Source organism: Electrona antarctica, assembly GCF_951216825.1.
Source record: "Electrona antarctica genome assembly, chromosome: 15".
In the NCBI taxonomy this organism is placed as follows: domain Eukaryota; kingdom Metazoa; phylum Chordata; class Actinopteri; order Myctophiformes; family Myctophidae; genus Electrona; species Electrona antarctica.
Window position 1 is genome coordinate 32,820,978 of NC_136796.1, and position 22,266 is coordinate 32,843,243.

General features: G+C 45.1%; 2 protein-coding genes across 2 annotated transcripts; both read right to left on the reverse strand.

Annotated features, from left to right (window-relative positions):
* Positions 1–5,314: 5,314 nt before the first annotated feature.
* Positions 5,315–10,844, reverse strand: mturn (maturin, neural progenitor differentiation regulator homolog (Xenopus)). Its single transcript, XM_079522178.1, has 3 exons — positions 10,612–10,844; positions 7,614–7,736; positions 5,315–5,552 (listed from the first exon to the last, which is right to left on the reverse strand). The coding sequence occupies exons 1-3, from the start codon at positions 10,783–10,785 to the stop codon at positions 5,445–5,447; spliced, it is 405 nt and encodes a 134-aa protein (XP_079378304.1). The 5' UTR covers positions 10,786–10,844; the 3' UTR covers positions 5,315–5,444.
* Positions 10,845–15,140: 4,296 nt separating this feature from the next.
* Positions 15,141–20,279, reverse strand: LOC306938051 (eukaryotic translation initiation factor 4 gamma 1-like; the record flags this gene model as incomplete). Its single annotated transcript, XM_079522074.1, has 1 exon — positions 15,141–20,279. The coding sequence occupies one exon, from the start codon at positions 20,277–20,279 to the stop codon at positions 15,141–15,143; it is 5,139 nt and encodes a 1,712-aa protein (XP_079378200.1).
* Positions 20,280–22,266: the final 1,987 nt, after the last annotated feature.

Below are 22,266 nucleotides of genomic sequence, written 5' to 3' on the forward strand. Positions count from 1 at the left end.
CCATGGCATCAAAAATAACAATTCTTCTACATTCTGTGATTGTGTAGACTTTCTTATGAATTAAGTAATGCATATGTTTAACAATAATTTAACTCTTGATAGCATTTATTTTTTTATTTTTTTCAAAATTAATTTAATTAGGTTACCAACTCTTCCATCATTTAGCTGGGGATCACCTGGAGCCCCCTTCAAGGACCACTGGTGGTCCCCAGACCACTGGTTGAAAAGCACTGGTTTAAATTGAAAAAAATCACACCCGTGTGAACTGAGTGGTGCAACTGTTCACACACTACGTCACACACTAACCATAGCAACCATGCTCATCTGTACGTGGCCCCACGTACAGGTACACACATACATAGATACATAGATACAGACAAAGCTGGTTATTGGAGTGGTTTGCACCACTCAATAACGGATTGCAGCTTTAGGTTCGCTGTATAGGCCTATATTGTAGTCTACAATATAGGCCTATACAGCGAACCTAAAGCTGCATATGGTCTACAATGTAGACCATATACTGTATGGGCAACTGGCGGCCCGGGGGCCACATGCAGCCCTCACCTTCACTTAATGGGGCCCTCACCCCTCAGGTTAATACCAGAATACTGACAGTAGATTAGTAGCTTAATGAGCATTATTAAAATGTTATGGTTTTTTTTTATGTCCAATGTATTTGTATTTAGTTCATAAAGTTAACATAACTATAATTAAAGGCATTTGAAATTAAAGAAAAATATTACTTTTCAGGATTCCAATTCAAAAATAGCAAAAATGTATTCAGGATTTAAATTCAAATAATAGCAAAAATAGCCGATCTACAAGCTCAAAACGCGTCGCATTTGAGCTTGTAGATCGGCTACGATCGCCATCGTCAAAGCTGCCCACCCCTGTTGTAGACCTTGTTCGTGGACTTGTGTTGCTGGGGAACAGCTTGGGTCCAATTTGAAGCAACTGATATTCATAAACACTGGCTGCAACAGGAAATTAAAATGGACTCATTCATAGAATGTTATGCTGTTAAAGGGATAGCCGCCCTATTTAACTTTCAAATAAAATAACCATAAAAGAAGGGACTCCCGCATGTCTTCAAATGCAGTGAAGTAGTTTATTAGGGAACCAGCAACGTTTCGGCCTATATGGCCTTCATCAGGCTATCTTTAGGATAAAGGGAGTCCCTTCTTTTTCAGTACGTCGGGCACTTGGCTGTCATTCTCCTACACAAACTGTATTTCCCCATCAATCCAAAAGACCCCTCCAGCATACATAAACTACACTCATACCTAGCCGATGTAAAAAATTTGATGTCCATCAACTTCTTACAACTTAACGACTCAAAATTCGAGGTTCTTATATTTGGTCCACCTCAAGAACGTGCTAAGCTGGAACAAAACCTTGGCCCTCTTGCCTCAAACGTGAAATCCTCCGTGAGGAACCTTGGTGTCTTCCTCAACCCTGACCTCAATCTCAAAGGCCATGTAAAAAAGGTCATTCAATTATCACCACCTCAGAAATATAGTTAAAATCAAGCCCTTCCTTTCCATCCCTGACCTAACCAAAGTAATTCACGCATTCATCTTCTCACGCCTTGATTACTGTAACTCCCTGTACTCCTGTCTCTCCAACAAGTCCATAAAACGCATACAGTTAGTTCAGAATGCCGCAGCCCGTGTCCTGACCGGTTCTAGAAAATATGATCACATCTCACCAATTCTGGCATCTCTTCACTGGCTCCCAATCACCTTCAGAATTGAGTTAAACATTTTTTTATATTAAGGCCATCTCTGGTCTGGCCCCATCTTATATCTCCGAATTACTCAAGCCATATGTCCCACAGCGTACTCTGAGGTCCTCAGATAAAGGGCTCCTTGAAATCCCAAAATCCAAGCTAAAAACGAAAGGCAATCGGGCCTTTGCTTTCAGAGCTCTGACCCTCTGGAATGCCCTCCCTCTGGAGATCAGGCTTACAGAGTCCGTCCCCTGTTTCAAATCCCTCCTGAAATCTAATTTTTATAAAGTTGCTTTTATCCCATAACTGTTTACTTATCGTATCTTAATGCATTTTCCATATTGCTTGCTTGTTTTATCCGTATCAACTTACTTACATATTATTTTTCATGTTGTGGATTGTTTTTATTCTCTGTGAAGCACTTTGTAACTTTGTTTCGAAAGGTGCTATATAAATAAAGATTTATTTATTATTATTATTATAAGAATTTTCACAAAACGGCAATTTTCATTTGCTCATAAAACCTTTTTCTTCACTTAAAAAAAACGTACTATACTTTCCCATGTCCGTATAGGTCCAAAGTTCACTTGTAGAACCTTTTGTGCATTTTGATCAAAGATCCTGGGAGGAGATGCATTTTCATTGATTTTCATATAATTCAAAATGGCGGGTGATCTAGAGGTCAGAGGTCAAAAGTAAGAGCACGAAACTTGTTCAGCATGAGGAGACGCATATGTCTATCGAAGATTCATTGCCAAACGGTTCATGAGCGTGCGTGGTCAAAGTTTGCATTTTCAATTGAGTGCTATAGCGCCACCTTTTGGCCAATGGTTGTGGGCTTCGCATCCTCAACATTTGGCATGGCCTTCTACCATATTTCCAAATTTCGCGAAAACCAACTGCACGGTTCTGCCAGAACTGCTATTTTTGGCGGAAGGAGAAGAAAAATACTAACAATAACAATAAAGGACCAAGTCCTTTCAAGACTGCTTGGTCCTTTAAAAAGTAGTGGAAAAATCATGGCCCCTCACGCATTAGAAGGATATTTTAATGCGTGAGGGGGCTGTGATTTTTCCATTACTTTTTTATTCATTAATGTTAAATTAAATTATTATATATATATATATATATATATATATCCCTTTAAGTCTGATTTTTTTTATCCCAGTGAGACTAATGAAAAACACACTTGTGCAACACTCTGTTCACACGGTTTATTGAATCATTTCACTCACGTTGGAGGACAAAATAATTAAAACACTCGGCATGAGAAACATTCAAATAGGCAATTTAAAAAAAAGAAGACAAACTTTTCCGAGCTAAAGTAAAAAGGCCAAAGTTAAATCATTGAAAGAGACTTGCATGTATTGTTGCAGGACCAATTGTGAAGGCTATGGGGCCATACACATTGCTGTGTGTATGGGTGGGGACATCTGCACACTCAAGTGAAAAAAGAAACAAACACACACACACACACACACACACACACACACACACACACACACACACACACACACACACACACAGAGGTTGACTAACAGCTAATATTTAGTCTACTCCTCCCCAAGATACCAGCAATCAAGGTTCAGAGGTGCAAACATGTTCTGTAAATCTGTAGCTAAGGAGAAATATCTAAATCAATTGATAAAGCCCAAGCGAGGAAGGGAGAGAGTTTGGCTGACAAACAGTTGTGTGCCTGTGTAACCCAATGGATGGATGGTGTTAAGAGTCGTGAGTGCTGTTCTCACCATATCCTAATCACTTATCATCATGTGCATAATCTTCCGACTACAAATCGGTGTCTGTCAATGGACAAATGATGAAATGAAAGACAGTAAAACTCAATGAAGCGAACATGTGGTAGCAGGAAGATAAAGGGATAAATGTTGGTGGCAATATATTTACCCAACAGTAGGCTAAACTTAAGTATAGCGTATGGACCTTTGACCGAGTGATGGTAATAAATCTACCTGCTCGCCAATATCCTCATCTAAAATAGATACACCTGCTACATAACATCAATCATGTGATTGCTGTGAGGTTTACTGAGTGGTACGCACTCGGAAAATTAAGGTCTATGGCGCTTTGAATATAGTTATAGAAACATAAAAATTAAGCAAGAAATCCAAGATGGTGCCCAAAATGTTAGGGTTTAATCAGTGCAATATTCTCTTAGATTAGTATATGTCTTTGTAGATGCTTTCTAATACTATCGTTCAAACTCAATCTGAGCCCAAAGGGTCTTCAGTGACTCCACCCCCTACATTGAATCCATAATTAATCCTTATTTGTTCAGCTTTATGATTTTAAAATCTCTTCTCTTAGGGACTGTGTTGTGATTATGTGTGACTCAGGTACAGTGTATGTATAAAATAACATTGTATCAACAGTGTTGATTTGACAGTGTACAAAAGGACCCGTGAGGGTCAATTTTACAGTGTACTTGGCCAATAAAAGTGACACTGATTGCTATTTCCATAATGGAGCATCTTCCAAATGCCTTGGAATATAACTTAAATTAATGTATAAATATTAATGTACTGTAGCGTAATTAAGTCAGTGGGAGTGTGTGACAGCATTCTGACTGGTAGTAACTACTGTATGTAAACCAGGATGGTGTGAGGCACTGCCCTGCGTGAACCCCCCTCACATCAATCAACCTAAAAAAATATACAGAATCTAGAATCATTCCAGTCCACCAATAACTAGTGGTTCTTAAAATGGGGACCAGGGACCCTAAGGGTTCCTTGATGGGGTTCCAAATAGACCCTTGCCGGTCTGTAGCTCTGAGAGTGTACAAATGAAACGAAATGGACAAACATTTGTTCACTCTCACAGTTGAGGTCCTTGAAATTAAAGCGAATTGCACCCCTTCATGCTGTCATCACTCAAGCCTCCTTTAACTCTCGTCTGCGCCATTGCAACTGCCCCTTTAAAGCATCAAACATGCAGCCGCAACCGGTCCGTTTTCACATTCTTCTTTCCTCTCATGTTGCACCTATACAATATGTCAAAAACACACAGAGCTGAAACCTAATTATCTGCCTCATGCACATCAAAAGCCATGGGAGAAGTTGGTCATGACTCATGGAGTATCGTAGTGTGTGTGTGTGTGTGTGTGTGTGTGTGTGTGTGTGTGTGTGTGTGTGTGTGTGTGTGTGTGTGTGTGTGTCTGCAAACTGAAGCCAACTGAACTAATGATAGTGTTGTTCAACTTCTAACAAACCAGATTGATCAATTGTTAAGATGATAAATGTTGTATTGTGTGTGTGTTTGTGTGTGTGTGTGTGTGTGTGTGTGTGTGTGTGTGTGTGTGTGTCAAAAGAGTGCATCATAGTGCACTGTTTTGGAAGCAGATACTGAGACATTCAACAAGGTGGTGCATTTTCCCCATGTGTGTGTGTGTGTGTGTGTGTGTGTGTGTGTGTGTGTGCCTGCCTGCCTGCCTGCCTGCCTGTCTGTGAGTCTGTCTGTCTGTCTGTCTGTCTGTCTGTCTGTCTGTCTGTCTGTCTGTCTGTCTGTCTGTCTGTCTGTCTGTCTGTCTGTCTGTCTGTCTGTCTGTCTGTCCGTCCTTTCCCTGTGTATGTGTGTGTGTGTGTGTGTGTGTGTGTGTGTGTGTGTGTGTTTTTGCGTGGCTCTATCTTTATCTGTTTTGACCAGTGGGTGGTGCTATATAAGTGTATCTATCCGGACCGCAGGTCCATTGTTGGGCCATTTACTGCTGGCTGACCCCCATCTGCTGGTGGTCGGTCCCAGGGCCACCCTCCATGTCTGCATGGTAGTGCTCAAAGCTGTCATCGTCTATGTCTGGCAGACCCAGGAGCTGTAGGAGAGAGAGACAGACAGTGGAGTAAGAGGACAATTGGTGGAATGTTACTAAGTACATTCATGTATATGGTAAGCATGGTACTTAACACGGAGCCCGCCAGAACCGTAGTAACCATAGGATTAAATTAGTCGTGCAGCCCGCCAGAACCGTAGCCAGGGTTTATATTCTTTAATCCATGTTTTGATCGGATCGCATCGGTAGCTGCCTCTCGTTAGCATAACAGTCAAAGTGGGACAGTGGCCCTGTCACTGGGTTCACACTGGGTTCACTTACTTCCTGGACTACATGTTGTCTCAGTAAGACAGCCCTCCCCTATCTACAAGGAGGAGCAGCACCAAAGCATTATGGGAATTGTAGTCCAGGAAGGAAGTGAGCCCAGTGTCCATGACATCAGAGACACTGGGCTCGCTGCTAAAATCAAAAATATCTAAAACCACATATTACACACATAAAGATCCTAAATCTTCTAAACGTCATTAACATATATTTTTTTTGCAAAAAGGGTGAAGTGTCCCTTTATGTTAAGTACAATTATGAGGTACTTTTACTTCACTTGAGCTGAGAGGCAAACGTTCTATTAACCTACTTTTTACTCCATTAGTTATTTTAAAACGATAGTTACTCCGTAGATTTTATTATTACTACAAAACTGAATGCACATTAACCAGTCGAGCCCCATTTTATACTTCCTCTATTTTTTGTTGAGAAAAACTTTCGCAGGTGCACATCAACATGCACACTGTTGATCTGCACAGTACAAGAGAACATTTATTAAAGGAGGCAACGTTTCAGTCACTACTGACCTTCAGGCATATGCCTGATGGTCATCAGTGAGACAGTGACCGAAAGCATATTATTGAGGGGTGCTGCTAGCCCCTCCTATATCCAGCTTTAATGTTTGTGTTGTCTGAACAAACATTAAAAATGCTATTGACAATGAACGGTGTTTCGGCCTAGTTGGCCTTCCTCAGCGTAATTAAATATTGAAATCCCTTTAGGCATTGTTAACATTTTTGTATGCACTGCTCACAGCTTGCCAACATTGGAACGCTTGACTTTTGCCGCAAATTATTAGTGCTAATTAAAAACCCCCCAATAATAATCATTAGTTGCAGTCGTAGGCCCATCAACACTTTTTTTCATATTTGCTAAAGGATTCAGATTTTACGGGGGCCAGTTTCGAATTGCAGCCATCCGTAGGTGCCCTTTGAGAGCGGTTTTGAAGGAGTCAAGGGATTCGCATGTCTTAATGACTGTTGGTAGGGCGTTCCACATTTTGGTGGCATAGGAGCGAAAATAATTTAGTCCCTTGTTTGTGCCGAATCTGGGTTGTACATGGTTCGTTGCACTCCCTCTGGTGTTGTGGGTGTGGAATTCGTTAACATTAAGGAAGTATCTAGACAGGTACATGGGTATCTTGGTGGTGTATCGAATCTTGTGGACCAGACCCATTGCAAGATGCTGTACTCTGTCGTCGACCCTAAGCCATTCCAGCCTGTCAAAGTGGGCAGGGGTGAGGTGGGTTCGGGGGGTGAGGCCAAGTAGGAGCCTGACCAGTTTGTTTTGGGAAGTCTGGAGCCTAGTTTTAAGGGCCTTTGAGGTGCTGTGGTACCAGGAGGTGCATGCATAGTCAAAGAAACCTTGTACGAGGGCTCCTGTTAAGATCACAACGCTGAGTGATGTGTGGCACTGTGAGCTTGTAGATCTACAATTTTTTTTAAAGCTGCGAACAGCAAACTGTGAAAAGGTTTTGAACATTTTAACAGCGGAATTCTTGTATGGCACAACATGCTTTTACAGTTTCTCTGTCGGGTGGAAACATCATATGTCCAAAATTGTAACTTTTCAGGGATTTAAATTCAAAAACAGCAACAAGTTTGCAGAACTGCTACTTTTGATGCTTTTATGTGACGCTGTAGTATGATCAAACGCAGCGTTAATTTATGGGGAAAAAACAACACAAAAAGTGAAAATGTAGAGATGTGGGGGTCCTTCACATGAAAAGGTTTGATAACCCCTGTGTTGACTGATTGAGTATAGTTTTGGGTTCCTTACGGGTCTGAAGGATGTGAAGACCTTTTCAAGGACCTCCAGCAGAGTCTTCTTCCCACATGACGAGATGTAGTCCTGAGCCAGCTGTAAGAATGGAAGGCAGTCTTCGCTCTCACTCCACACATGCTACACACACACACACACACACACACACACACACACACACACACACACACACACACACACACACACACACACACACACACACACACACACACACACACACACACAGTGAGAGATACATATTAGTTTTTCTACCATGTCTAGCATGTATTTCTCTGACAAAAAACACTGTATAAGCAGTATAGCAACATTGTCACAGTCACAATTATTGAAATGTTGTAGCAGTTTGTGACGTTATGAGGACATTGGAATTATACAATTATTCAAGAACATAGAAGGGCTGGAGTGGCCGCTACACCGGCCGGATGGGAAAACCATGAGGTTCCCAGTTCGATCCCAGGCTCCCCCAGAGTTGGTGTTGAAGTGTCCTTGAGCAAGACTCTGAACCCCTAATTGCTCCCGATGTGCAGGTTGGTGCCTTGCATGGTTTCCTCCGCCATTGGTGTGTGTGTGTGTGTGTGTGTGTGTGTGTGTGTGTGTGTGTGTGTGTGTGTGGTGAATGTATTACACAATCTATGTAAAGCGCTTTAGATAAAAGCGCTATATAAATGCACCGTTTACCGGTTTACCGCACACGCGGTAAACCGGTTTTCCAAGTTTTTGCATCCACTATTGTTTGTGTTCAAGACTTTCTTGTTAAATGTGAATGCAAATAAAGATGTTAAATGTGTGTGTGTGTGTGTGTGTGTGTGTGTGTGTGTGTGTGCACGCGCGTGTGTGTGTGTGTGTGTGTGAGAGAGAGAGAGAGAGAGAGAGAGAGAGAGAGAGAGCGGGAGAGGGTGATGCCTCTTGCTGATAGCAATATTGATCGACCATGGGTAACTGGATCTCTGGAATCCTGTTGACTCTAGAACAACTGAATAGTCAGAATACCGCTTTCTCTCTACAGTGCAGAGAGAGAGAGAGAATTATTCTGATGGTCAGTTAGTTTTTTTTTTGCTCTTCCTCATGGTCCTACATACCTGCGGATTATACCAGTCTCACCTATGTGGTGCGTCCTTGCTTATGGTTGTCCATCGGGTCCGATGATGACGTCCACTTATGTCCTTAACGGTGTGTTCGTAGGTGACTATGGAGTCCTATCCTGGAGCCACATGTTAGGGCATGTGCAGGTTGTAGTGGTGGTACTAGTAGTGATACTGGCAGTCATGGGTGTGTTCCTCCTGTGTCTCTGTTGCTCTCTTCTGGCAGTCCTGTCCTCCTCCTGCCTCAGAGCTCCTTCATGGCAGCCACGAGTCAGTCCTCAGGCCTGATCTTGCACTTCTTCAGTGAAGTCTTCAGCTGGTCCTTATACCTTTTCTTCGGCCCCCCTGCCAGTCTTTTGAATAACACACCATTTAGTCTTAGTCCTATTTAGTCTTCTGAAAAACCTTAGTCGACTTAGACTTTAGTCTGAGCCTTAGTCAACAAAATTAACACCAATGTACCCTCCTAATATTAAAAACATTACTCATCCAGCCTGAAGTCCACTGCCACCCCACTGCTAGCTCCTTTTGAAGAAGCTGGGGGACGCATAGGACGAAGATATTAAAGAGCACAGTCGCAGCACACACCCCTGCGTTACCCCTGTGAGCACAGGGAAAGTTGCAGACTCTTGTCCTCCAATGGTCACACAAGCCACCATCCCATCATGGATGTCCACCTATGTGGACTATGCGGTCAACACACTTTGCACCTTAATGTCAACGCACTCTCTTTTTTCTCGCACCTTAACGGCTAAAGCATATCGAGTAGGCCTGCAGAAGGCCTGCCGCCTATAATATAATATATCTTCAGATTTATTATTAGGCCTATTATTAATAACAAAGTGCATTTGACAGTGGGGCCCAAAAACACACTTACTATGGCTGAATGTGCACACGGATGCAAATTGAGGTGCATTGATGTTGAGGATGGGTTGGGTTGCAAGTTGCAACAGTTAACATGCCCGAGAAAGAGTGAGGGAACTTGAGAGAGGTATAGGCTATGCAGTGAGATATTGAGTTGAAGGGGAAAAAACCCCAGGTAAACAGTGGAAGATTCTGAACAGAACTGATAGGCTACACCAATCTGCCTATAATGTGCATCGACGCTATAGAGAACTCTAATTAGCAGATAGCAATAAACCCCAAGTCCAACACAACATGCATTCAACAAGAGGCATCGCCTGTAATATATACAAAACATATAATCTGTTATTTATTGACAGAACAGAAGCCCTGGCCTGCAGGGCAGTGGGACAGTAGCCTATACCATCTGGCCCCCCGCCCTCTGTTAATGTGTGCGTGAGTGACAGTCACTGACAGCGGGCCGGGCCTCGTCTCTGGAGCTGTATGCACTCAGAAACAATAACACGACACGAGGCCTATAGCTTTTAAGGCGTGCAGGCCCCTTCCCTTCGCACTACATGCTCGCAGCCTATAGGTGTGTGTGGTTGTGCGGTTGAATAGGCTACCACTGTGCTGCTGGCTGCAGTGCTCACTGGGCTGCGGTGCTATAGACTGCTAGTTGGTTTTGGACACAGGATAATGAAAGGCACCAAATAAATATGACATCACCATGACACCATCTTGCTCCCCTCCTGCCGGGTGAACACCGTAACTGACTCATCTTTGGAGCAGAGCGCGTCCGCCTGTAATTCTGATATCCTCTTGTGTGTCCATCATCAGCGCAGCGGGGAGCCGGGGACCGGACAACACCCCCTCTCCCCCACCCACCTCCATTTACGACAAACAGACGCGCGCGCACGCAAACGCACTGTAGGCTACACGCACCCCGCCACAGGCCTGTGCGCGCGCGCGCGTGTGTGTGTGTGTGTGTGTGTGTGTGTGTGTGTGTGTGTGTGTGTGTGTGTGTGTGTGTGTGTGTGTGAGTGTGTGAGCGAGCGAGAGACACTTACGAAATTGTCCGTGCCTCCGGTCGTCAGGTTCTCGGGGCAGAGCACGTAGAAGGAGATCCCTGGCTCCGCGTAGAAGTCCAGCCGCCGCTCGTCGTCCTCCTCCGCGAAGATGAGGTCGAACGGGTTGGCGGCGCACCACTTCTCCGCGGTGTCCACCAGCTGCTTGAACTCCATCCTCCGTTTAGCCCCTCTCTCTCCTGAAGATCCGCTCTGTTCAGTTTGTGTGTGTGTGTGTGTGTGTGTGTGTGTGTGTGTGTGTGTGTGTGTGTGTGTGTGTGTGTCAGTGGGGGGTGTTATCTTTCTTGCCCTGAGCCAGGCAGCCGCGCACGGACGGTAGTGGACTGGTGGTGATGCTCCACTCCACAGACAAAAACAGCTGACGGGACAGCAGCAGAAACCCTACCGCATTCTCTAGAGGCTCGCATGCATGGCCAGTTTGGCCACGACGGGGTTGAAGGATATATACTATTGACGCATAGGCATCAGCCTCCTAACCCGCGGGCTCGGTCTTTATCCCCCGGTCTTAAACCCTCATTCTGTGCTTTCCCCCCCCGTTAGGCCGTTATGAGATCATCCGATCGGTGTCGGCCGCATACGCACACGGCCAGGAACGTATACACGCCCGCTGTAAAAGAAACGCGATGACGAAAAGTGTAGCGGTGCAGACCGCCAGGCCTATCAATGCACCACATATCAAGTTCATTAATAACACAACTTTTCTTTTTTTGAAAGTGGTCACAGCGAATTGTTTTAAGGACGTGCTCATTTGTAATTAAATAGGCCCTATACTAGGCAACCACCAGAAATAATACACTTTGTAAAATGTCCTATTCATCTGCATGCTTAAATAAATACCATGGGCTCCCAGTCCCAAAGTTAACTCAACTTTAGCCTATTGTTCTATATTTAATATCATTCATTCTTATTTTACATCAGAAACTTAACCAAACATAAAACACATGCTCATCATCATAGAACGCATTGTGAAGGCTGTTTTGCTTAAATGCCTCGCCCTCTACATAGCTTTATGAATGTGGGTGTGTTGAATAACCTCATGATCAGCAAGTCTTTTTTACTACCACTGGGTGGCGAACATTCTCCATTCACTGACATGGCAGCATATTATTTGGCCAACTAGCTAAACTACAACTTGTGGTTTGCCTATATGAACTGATTTATTAACAGCCTGTCTGTCTGTCCTTTCCCTGTGTGTGTGTGTGTGTGTGTGTGTGTGTGTGTGTGTGTGTGTGTGTGTGTGTGTGTGTGTGTGTGTGTGTGTGTGTGTGTGTGTGTGTGTGTGTGTGTGTGTGTGTGTGTGTGTGTGTGTGTGTGTGTGTGTGTGTGCGTGCGTGTGTGTGTCTGTCTGTCTGTCTGTCTCTGGAATACTGAATAACAGAATAACAAGCAGACGCATATACAAATATCTTATAGGCCTATGTCTGTCTACACACTACACTTATATGTTACAGTACAAGTAAGGAACCAGTACAAGTGAGAAAAACGGAACGGGGGGCGAGGTCATGCAGGGCCGGGTCCCTTTGAGGCCGGGCCCACCCAAGGGAGACAAAACCCCCCCTGGCCCCTCGCCCAGTTTCTCACTTGTAGGCCTACTGTAACATATACATACAGTACATACACACATGCTACTACCAGTAAGACGCCTGAGGGCGAGAGTCACGTGCACCCATCTGCCTCGTTAATGGCAGACCGTTGGGCGAGCGCAGGCGCTTTGGCATGGGGGGTCAGATCAACATGGAGCGAATTCTTTACTGGCCATATAAGGATGTCTTGAGTGTACATGGGTTGATGATGTCGGATCAACATATGGAATGTCAGAACAGGTCAGATCCATACAGTACCAGGTTTGATGAAGGCCCAGGTAGGGCCGGGTCTTAATTTCCAGGCATGTTGAGGTTTGTAACCTGGTGTGATGAACATCACTTACAAGTTAATGTAAGGAAAACTGAGGAGATTGTAGTGGATCCCAGGTCTATAGGTGACCACACCACAATCACCATACATGGTCATGACATCAAACATATCACCTCCTATAAATATGTAGGAGTACACATTGATTGTGATATGAGCTGGCACTCCCCTGTGACAAGTATGTGTGCAAAAATACACCAGCGCCTTCATTTTCTCCGGAGGCTCAGACCTTTTGGTGTAAGTAGAAACATAATGCTGATCTTCGCTAGTATAGAGTCAATTCTAAGGTATATATCACCAGTTGGTTTGGAAAACTAACTGTAAATTACAAATCTGAGATCCTTACATTAGCCAAAATGGCAGGGAAGACCTTTATTGTCTTGTATTGTGTATTGTATTGTATCTGTATGCTGCAGGGCGGGTCCTTGGGGTCCAAGACAAATTTCTCCTTAATCGGGAGACAAAAATAAAGAAACCTTGAACCTTGTCTAGAGTTTGAATGGACAGGTATCAGTCAAAAGGGAGACATCAAAGAGGAAGGATGGATGGGGAAGGATCAACATTTGGAATGTCAGAACAGGTTCTGACATATATCCATATATGGAGATCTAAGGGTTTGAGGTCAGATGTAGAGTTGCTGGCCAATATTGATGACATCAGGGATCTCCATATATGGGCTTAACTGCGACAGCAGGTCGCATGTACTATGACATCAGGGTCTCCACACTTCCTTCCGTAATGATGTCACAAGACCTGGACACCATATATGGTGCCCGACACACACTGATGGCCGACACACTGACGGGAAATGCACGATTCCATAGTTAACTGCGACCGAAGGTAAACGAAATAATAAACGAAATCTCTGCATATGTGACTGATATTTATACACACACACAGCAAGTGTTTTTACATAATATGCCACCTGGATGTCCCCTAATCTTTTCCTAATCGTTTTGATTTATTTAAGTGTTGTTGTGTTATTAATAATTTGAATATGGGAAGTGTTATGGGTTTATGTTGTGAGACTTTATGTGTAGGTGTGTTTTGACATGATATTCTGTTGGTGATCTGTGTGTTTTAGTTTTTGATCACCCCTCCCCCCTTTTCCCTTCATTGAATTGGAGGTGTGTGATATGTTTGGTGAGAGCATAGCCTATTTACACGCACCTCGACAGTGGGTGCATAGCCAACCTCCTTCCATGATATTTTTGTGCTGCCACAAAGTATGAGGAATTCCTTGAAAGTGTGACATGACAAGATGTGACATATTGTGAACATGTAGATATGCCACTGTCAGTGAGACACTGTTGTATGATGATGATATATGCAGAGTTAATTGAATACTTTCGAGTTCACAAGTCAACTGCAACTTCAAGTTCATTGACCCATCACAAGTTTCACAAGTTACCACAAATTAAAGTTACAAAAGATAATCATAAGAGTTGAGGGGGAAAAAAGGAAAATGACTGACGCGCGCGCACACACCACACACACACACACACACACACACACACACACACACACACACACACACACACACACACACACACACACACACACACACACACACACACCTGCTGGATGTTCCCAGTTCAAACGGGCTCCCCAGTGTTTCTGTCAAAGTCTCCTTGAGCAAGAATCTGAACTCCGAATCCCCAATTGGTCTCGATGTGCAGGTTCGTGCCTTCCTCCGCCATCACCATTTACATACATACAGTATGTACGTACGTACGTATGTACATCATTCATACATACATACATACATACATACATACATACATACATACATACATACATACATACATACATACATACATACATACATACATACATACATACATACATAAAATAAAATAAAGGCACTGTACCTCAGAAGGTACAGAAGTATGTATGAAGTGGGTGATCCTAAGGTTCAAATCTAGCATTATGTACATGCTTTACATGTGAAAAAAAATGTTCAGCTGTGTGTATCAGTATGAATAGGGTTTTGATTGGTCCAGTGGTTTGCAGTATTAACCTCGGGTGCGCACGCACGCACGCACGCACGCACGCACGCACGCACACACACACACACACACACACACACACACACACACACACACACACACACACACACACACAATGTAGATCGCTAGGCACCTGCAGAGCCTAGCCGTAAAAAAACAAAGGCCACCCTTATGGATTTGTCCTAAGGTGCATGTCGTCCCCTCTTTCTTCTGCCATTACCCACTGTCGCTCATTATCAGAAATAAAGCTGTGATGCCAAAACAAATGCTTCAGTGTCCCGAGGTGACAGAGTGATCCGCCAGCCGTGTTGTTGAAGGATAGACCCATTGATCGGATTACTGAGTGGGCGGAAGTCCATTGTTTGGCGAAATTACCACTGGATTCAGATTCACATCTAGATGTCTTGATAATAGACTGGACTAAACTGGGCGGGGGGAAAAAAAAAAGAAAAAGAATAGTAAGATTGAACATTTAATCCATAATGCAATCTCTCCCAGTTAAAGAAAGATTTTCTTTGTCTTGCTTTGTATTTTTGTATTATATTCTGTTCATGCAGAATGATTTAGCTGATTAATCCGTCCACTCAATGATCACTCTCCCACGGTCAATGTCTGAAACACCGCCAGTCGTTCTAGAAGACCCAGAAGATTAGAGGGTGGTGTGTGAAGTGGGGAGCTGTGGTCAGACTCTACCTCTGCCTCGCGGAGCCAGGTGAAGAAGGTAGTGGTGGACTTGAGGGCCATGCTCTTGCCCTGCTGCTCAGCTGGGTCATTGCTGGACTCCCACTTGTAGAAGGCCTCCTCTTTGATCACATCTCCATTGTACAGTGTGTCGAACATCAACAGCAGGTAGCGAGGCTGTTCCATCTCCACCATGAGGGCTTGCAAGGCATAGAGAGCTTGCAACTCCTTCTGTTCGTCGTTCAGGTATCTCTGCAGTAGCTCTGCTCTTTGGTTGATCTTCTCAATGTCTACCTTGAGTGGATTGTCCGAGATGATGGCCGACCGGCAGATGCAGGTCATCAGTGCTCTGATAAACATGTTGGGGGATGTCTGATCTTCATCGAGATTTGCCTCGTTCCAGTCAAAGTCCTTGTCCTGGATAAGTCTGTCCAGCTTTTTTATAAGTCTGTTTAGCTGTACCTCCTCCTTGCCGCTCTCAGACTCATCACCCAAGGTGAACTTAACATTTTTGTCTGTCACAAACTTGATAACGTCTTCATCCTCAGGCAGGAAGTCTTTCCAGCTCAAGCCTACTTCCCTCCACATGGCTCCCACCTTTATATGGCTTATTCCTTTGCAGAGTTTAAGGATGATGTGGACCAACAGGTCTCCAGCCTTACCCAGAGGAATGAGAGGCTTCGAGATCTCATTGAAGAGCTGTCCCATGGGGATACCTCCCTCGTGGAGCATGGGGCTGATCAGCTCTGCCAGATACAACAATAAGTGGGGGCAGTCATAGGTCCTATCCTCTGCCTCCTCTAGTACCTCTTGAAGGCCTTTGTAGTACTGCTGTGTAGGCATCATGTCAGCCTTGATGAGCTGGTGCAGAAGCAAGCCCATGTTCTCTCTGTCTCTGTCCTTTCTGTCTAGCGTGATCTCCACACCTTTACGCACAAAAACAAATAGCAGCTTGGCACTATTCATCTCCTGCACGCAATCCAGTGCCTCTTTCATGTTGTTGATGAGAAGGTACTCTTCGATGGTGTCTGTGGATCTCTTCTCCAGCTCCTCCTCAGTGAAGGCAGTTTTGTTGGGTGTCTGGGGAGGTGGGAGTGTGGGACCAGGCTCCCTGGTGCAATATTTGTCTCTGCTTCCACGGTCTCTCTCTCTGTCCTCCCATTCCCGGTTGTTTGTCATGTTGGCCACATGGCAGATGGGGTCAGCGGGGCCACAGCGATCTCTCTCGCGTTTGATCGGTCTGTCCCTGTCATCTCGATTATCTTCTCTTCTGTCAAATCGATCATACCGGTCCCCACGATCTTTACTAGAGGTGTTTCTCTGGGGAACTTGTTTGTCCGAGTCCAGAGAGGGCCCTAAGGAAGGTTGCTGTGGAGCAGAGAATCTGTTCAGGGTGCTGGTGGCCGGATAGTTGCCAGACTCTGAGTCAGGTTCAGTCAGCTTGATACTGTTTCCATCGCTGCTGCCTTTTATGCTGCCCCACATAGATTTACCTCCTGGGGTCAGCTGCTGGCTATTAATGTCAAAAACTGGAAATTTTTTGTTTACATGTAAAGTATCGATGGCTCGGTTCTTGTGGACTGTCCAGGGTGAAGGGGTGTGAAGGTTGTGAAAAACCCGGCGCGTATCGCGTACGATTGACTCCTTCTTGGAGAACTTCATCTGCTCTTCGTTTCGGATCTGGTTTAGGGTCTTAGGACCCTCGTCCTTATGCCTGGGCACCCAGAAATTCCTTCTGAGGTCCAAGACATCCTCTAGCATGAAGCGTATCTTCTGGCTCTGCTTGGAGGTCTTTCTCTGCTTGATGAGCTTCTCTATCTGGTTGAAGTACTGGTCCATCCGAGGCTTATGCTTATCAGAGTCCAAGTCCTTGCCAATGGTTTCAAGAAGTCTGCACAAGCACTCCAGGGACAGGTCATGATTTTTGAGCAGCTGGTCAATACAGGTATGCATAATCGTCTCTCTTAGCATCTTGAGCTTGAACAGTTCCCCGATAAACTTGATGTTTCCCAGGGAGTATCTCTTGTCCTTGTCCAGTTCCTCTTCAAGGCGCTGCTTATCTTCCTCCGGCGAAGTGGCATCAAGCTCTTTCTGTTTCTTCTCAAATATCTCAACATCATCCTTGTGCTTTTTAAACTCTTGCTGGCAGCGGTCGAGCAGCAGCTTTTTGAACTTCACAGATTCTAGTGGCTTATCTGTGGTGGGGACTTCAAGCTCTTGAAGGCAGTGACACATTTCAGCATTGACAGCGGAGAATATGGGCTCAGAGATGGCCTTCTCAAAGATGAGGTTGATGACTCCCTTCAGCCGGTACTCCGTGTTGATGGGGAGCTCCTTCACCTGCTTCGTCAGATAAGGCAAATTCTCAGGTGTCAGCTTGTTAAGGACACCGCGGACACACTTGAGCAGATCTTGGGTCTTGGTCTCTTCTGGGTCAACCTCCTCCAGCCTTGGCTTCTTGCTGGATGGCTTCCAGGCCTTCTCTGCCTTGTTGAGCTGCACGTCTTCAGACATTGTCATGATAATCTTCCTAGGCTCTATCCTCATCACCTGCTGGTAGCGAGGAGGCCCAATACTTAGGCCTGAACCCATACCTGGAGGTGGTCCTCTTCCACCTCCTCCCATGACATGTCTGTCCTGGTTGACCAAGTAAGGTAAATCAGAGCCACAGTTTAAGCTTGTTAGATGACTGGGGTCAAGCTGTCGTGGATTCATCTTAGTGGCCTTCTCCAGTACTATTTCTCTCATGGTTGGTAGGTCTTCAGGTTTGTTCATACTGGCCGAGATGTACTGGAGGCTCAGAAGGAAATCTCTGTCATACTTCCTCTTTTCCTTTGGGTTGACTGGTTGCAATTGTTCTTCTTTGAACTGGTACTTATTGAAGGTGGCGGCAGGCTTTGGGTCCTTTGGCTGGATATTCTCAACATCAATGTCCTCCTTGTCTTTGCAGGTTAGGTCAGCCTCCTCTGGGGCAGGTATGGCCGTGGGGGCCAGAGCCTCCGGAGCAGGGGTGGGTTCTGGTTCAGGGGGTGTCTCAACGACCTCTGTAAAGGCATCCTGGAGGTCTCCCTCCTTCTTGTTCACGTCTCTCTTTCTCTTTTTCTTTCTCTTTTTCTTTGAAACAGTCAAAGCAGTTTCCCCTGGCACAGGGGAAAATGTGGGGGGAGGGTGAGTGTCGTCCCTCTCTTTGGCTGCAGGTGCAGGACGGGCCATCGCCACCTCCTTAGTGTCTGATGTGACCATAGTGACTCCCTCTGCACTAGTGTCCACCTTGTCAACCGGCATTAGGGTCTGCACATTAGTGTCAGAGGCATCTGACTGGGATATGGGTATAAGCATTGCCTGGACAATGGGGGCAGTGGTCTCAGGTACATCAGTTGGGGTTGGTGTCTCTAGCTGGGCTGTGGGTGTCACCTGGACAACAGGTGAGTGAGTTTCTTGGACAACGGGTGAAGGTGATGCCTGGGTGACCAGAGCAGGAATTGCCTGGACAATGGGTGCCTGAGCAAAAGGCATGGTTGTGGGCACTTCGAGTTGCTGGGTAATGATTACCTCAGGGTTCTGTGGGACAGGCTGGAGGCAAAGCTGATTATCAAGTTGCTGAGTAGTGTCTGACTTGACAATAGGGCTGTCATCGCACTCGCCAGTGCTGGTGGCTGGGGCCTCGGGGGCCTGTGGCAGGCAGGAAGTAGAGCTCCTGCAGAGCTCCTCCAGCACATCGAGTTTCCCCGGCAACTGGATGGAGCTGTCGTCACATGCACCACTGCTAGTGGCCTGGGGCGGAACCTCGATAGGGCTGTTGTCGCATTCGCCACTGATAGTGGCCAGGGACGGAAAGTCGATGGTGCTGTTGTCACATTCGCTACTGCTAGTAGCTGGGGCCTCTGTGTCCTGCAAGGCAGGCAGGAGGCCCATCAGGAGGTTCTCCTGATGGGCATTAGGAGTCTCCATGGGAACCTCTGCCTGACTACTGGGCGAGAGCATGATGGAGAGCCCCACTGACTGCACCTCTGACACCCCATTGGTGATGGAGGGAGGGGAAAAGCCTGCATCTAATAAAGCAGTCTCAGACTTCTCCCCTGTTTCTGTTCTGCCCTGTGCTGTGGAGGCCGTGTCTGGTAGAGGTGGAGGGTAATCTGGCATCTCGGGCGCTGAAGGAGGGGTAGGAGTGTGCTCCATGCTGGGGGCATCTATAACTTTAGTGTCACCCAAGGAGGGTGGCTGGTCCAGGGGTGAAGAGGGAGGCATTTTAATATCTGTGTAGGAGGGAGAAGAGTCTTTAGGAAGAGCCTCTCTCTTGATAATTTCAGGGGTCACATGTGCAGGATTACATGCGTCATCAGGTCTGACCAGCACAGATGTGGGGGCAGCAGCTGTATCCATCTCACCGTTTGCCTGAGCGACAGCTGTACTCTTTGATCCTGATATGGCTGACTTGGGTCCGGTTGGGGTTGAACGACTGCGGCCTCCTGACATGATCTCATCTGTAATGTCTCTTCCTCCCTGGTTAGGGTCCCGTATTCTGATTGGTCTGCATTCCTGTTTGATGGTGATGTGTTGCAGAGGCAGTTTTTGCTGTTGCTGCACAGCTGCATTCATGATAACACACCCTGGCTGCACCTGGGGTGTGAACTGGGCCTGGGCAGAGTAGTAGGCCCCTGCATAAGCAGGGATGGTGCCAGGGTAGAAGCCGGAAGTGCCTGCCGGCACTGGGTACTGAGGTGTAGGCACATATGTCGTCATATGGTACTGTCCTGGTATGAAGTACCCAGGCTTCATATCTGGTGGCAAGCTGGGGAAAGGCTGCTGCAGTTGGGGGATTATCATCATCATCTGGGAGAAAGCTCCCGGCTGGTAGACATGGGTGGAGTCCACAGGCAGCAGCGTTAACTTGACCTGGGAAGGTAAGTAGGTCCCGCAATAATTACAATAATCAGCAGGGCTTGTGCCACCAGGGTGGAATCCAGGAGTGGCCGCTGGCGCTGGGTGCTGTTGTTTGGCCACATACTTCTCAGATGCATGCTGGGAGTACGGTTGACGGATTGCCATATCAGTTGTAGGCATTTTTTCTTTGTCCTCCCCCCTCTCTGCTCTCCTCTCCCTCTTCTCTTATATTCTCAATTGTCCTTTCTCTTCTCTTCTCCTCTCTCCTCTCTTCTCTCCTGCCCCTCACTCTCCCTCTCTCTAAATAAATGAAAGTCTCAAATGAAATAAAATAAGTGATTATTATTAATACATAATTAAGTGTAATAATTGGCTTCTGTATGGTTCAATCGCTAACTAATTCGTTTTAGGATGCAGGGTTGATATAAATGCTTCTTCAGCACCTATAGCCTATATAGACTGACCAAGATCTGGTCTGACGTCACACACAACATATACCATTGCCTAGTGACACCAATTTGTATAGTTGTCACTTTAAAACAACTAAGCAACATATAGAATGCAATATAGCGTTGCAACATAACAAGCCTTGGACACACCAATTGTGTTATTTAATAGTGACCGTAGGTCGTGTTTACTATAATAATAATAATAATAATAATAATAAACATTTTTTTTGATATTTGTATAGCTATAACACAAGAAATAAAATACATATGTAGACAACAGAATAGGAGACATATTTTGAATAATTTTAAATAAGAAGGTTTAAGCATTCAAATCAATTTTGTAATCTAAAATGTGTTTTTTAGGGATTTAAAGATGGAGTGTTTTGTATGTTTCTATGGAGTTAACATTACTCTAATTATAGAATATTGAAATATGTCTTCCCTGTGTATTTTTGGTTTCTCAAAAGGCGCAATCGAGGCCCAGGTCAAAAGGCCCAATCGAAATGACAGTGAATATCAACCCCTCCTCCTTAAGCAACTGATTGATGTAGCTTGAATGCAATGAGCGAACAGAGCCCATGAGCAATGTTAAATTAATTGAATCTGTCGCCTTGGTTTTCTATAGTTATTGCACTATTTTATATATAGACCTTTATTAATCCGGCAGGGGAAATGTCAAATGTCATCAGTTAAGAAATACATGACAGATAACATTAAAATCTTTTTATTACTTTTCTTTTCACTCCTAGCTGTAGTGTAAACAGGTAGTAAATGCATATACGGTAACCGGAATAGTGGGTCCCAGACTCCCTGAGAACTCTGTGCACCTGGTTCACCTCAAATGAGGTGAAACAGCAGGTGAGAAGTAGCTGGCTATAGCAGTGTTTCCCAACCTGTGTCCCGCGGCACTTTACTGTGCCGTTTGATGTGTCCAGGTGTGCCGCCTGATTTGACCGAAAATAACACTAACCCTCCCCCAAAGCAATATTATAGCTACTGGGCTGCAGGCTTCCTATTGTTGCGGCGTTGTTGTTGTCACACGTCTAACCATTAGACGTGCGATAACGACGGAACAATAGACTCTAACGAGTAACGACCCTTGGCCATTGAAATGTTAATGCAAAAGAGATGCATCCAGAAGATGCACATAGACAGCAGACACATAGCCTACAGTCCTACATGTCCCGACCCAAACACTGAGGAGGTAAAGTAAACGTGACGTTGTTGTGATTAAACATAATGTGCCACGAAAAATAGCTGTCCAACTGTCCATACATGATCGCCTCGTTCGGCCAACACAATATATCTCCCTCCCTCCACAGAAGGGCAGTGATCAGTGATGCCTGATTTATTCTTCGTCGTACACGTGTTCCATGCTGAAAATGGCTGATTTACAAGCTCACAACCGCAACGCGTTGTGAGCTTGTCGATCAGCTATTTTTAGCACGTGGAAATATGCAGGCTGTGAGAACTGAGACCCTTCACAATAAAAGCATGCAGCTTTCACAAGTTGGCCCATAATAAAGACAAGGAAAAGGATTAAGAATTAGGTGGCATTTCACATTGCATATGAGCTACATTGCATATGAGGAATTATTTTTGTATTATTAAATCCCCCAAAGTTTTTTTATTCAATAAAGTCTGAGGTTCTATATGGCTATGGGCTGTGGTACTGTGGTAATAATAATAATAATAATTCAAAA

Coding starts and splice junctions, on each gene's coding strand:
- mturn (XM_079522178.1), bottom strand. CDS start 10,785: ATGGAGTTCAAGCAGCTGGTGGACACCGCGGAGAAGTGGTGCGCCGCC. Junction 7,737..10,611: donor CCGGAGGCACGGACAATTTC/GTAAGTGTCTCT, acceptor GTGTGTGTGTAG/CATGTGTGGAGTGAGAGCGA. Junction 5,553..7,613: donor TCTTCACATCCTTCAGACCC/GTAAGGAACCCA, acceptor TCTCTCCTACAG/CTCCTGGGTCTGCCAGACAT.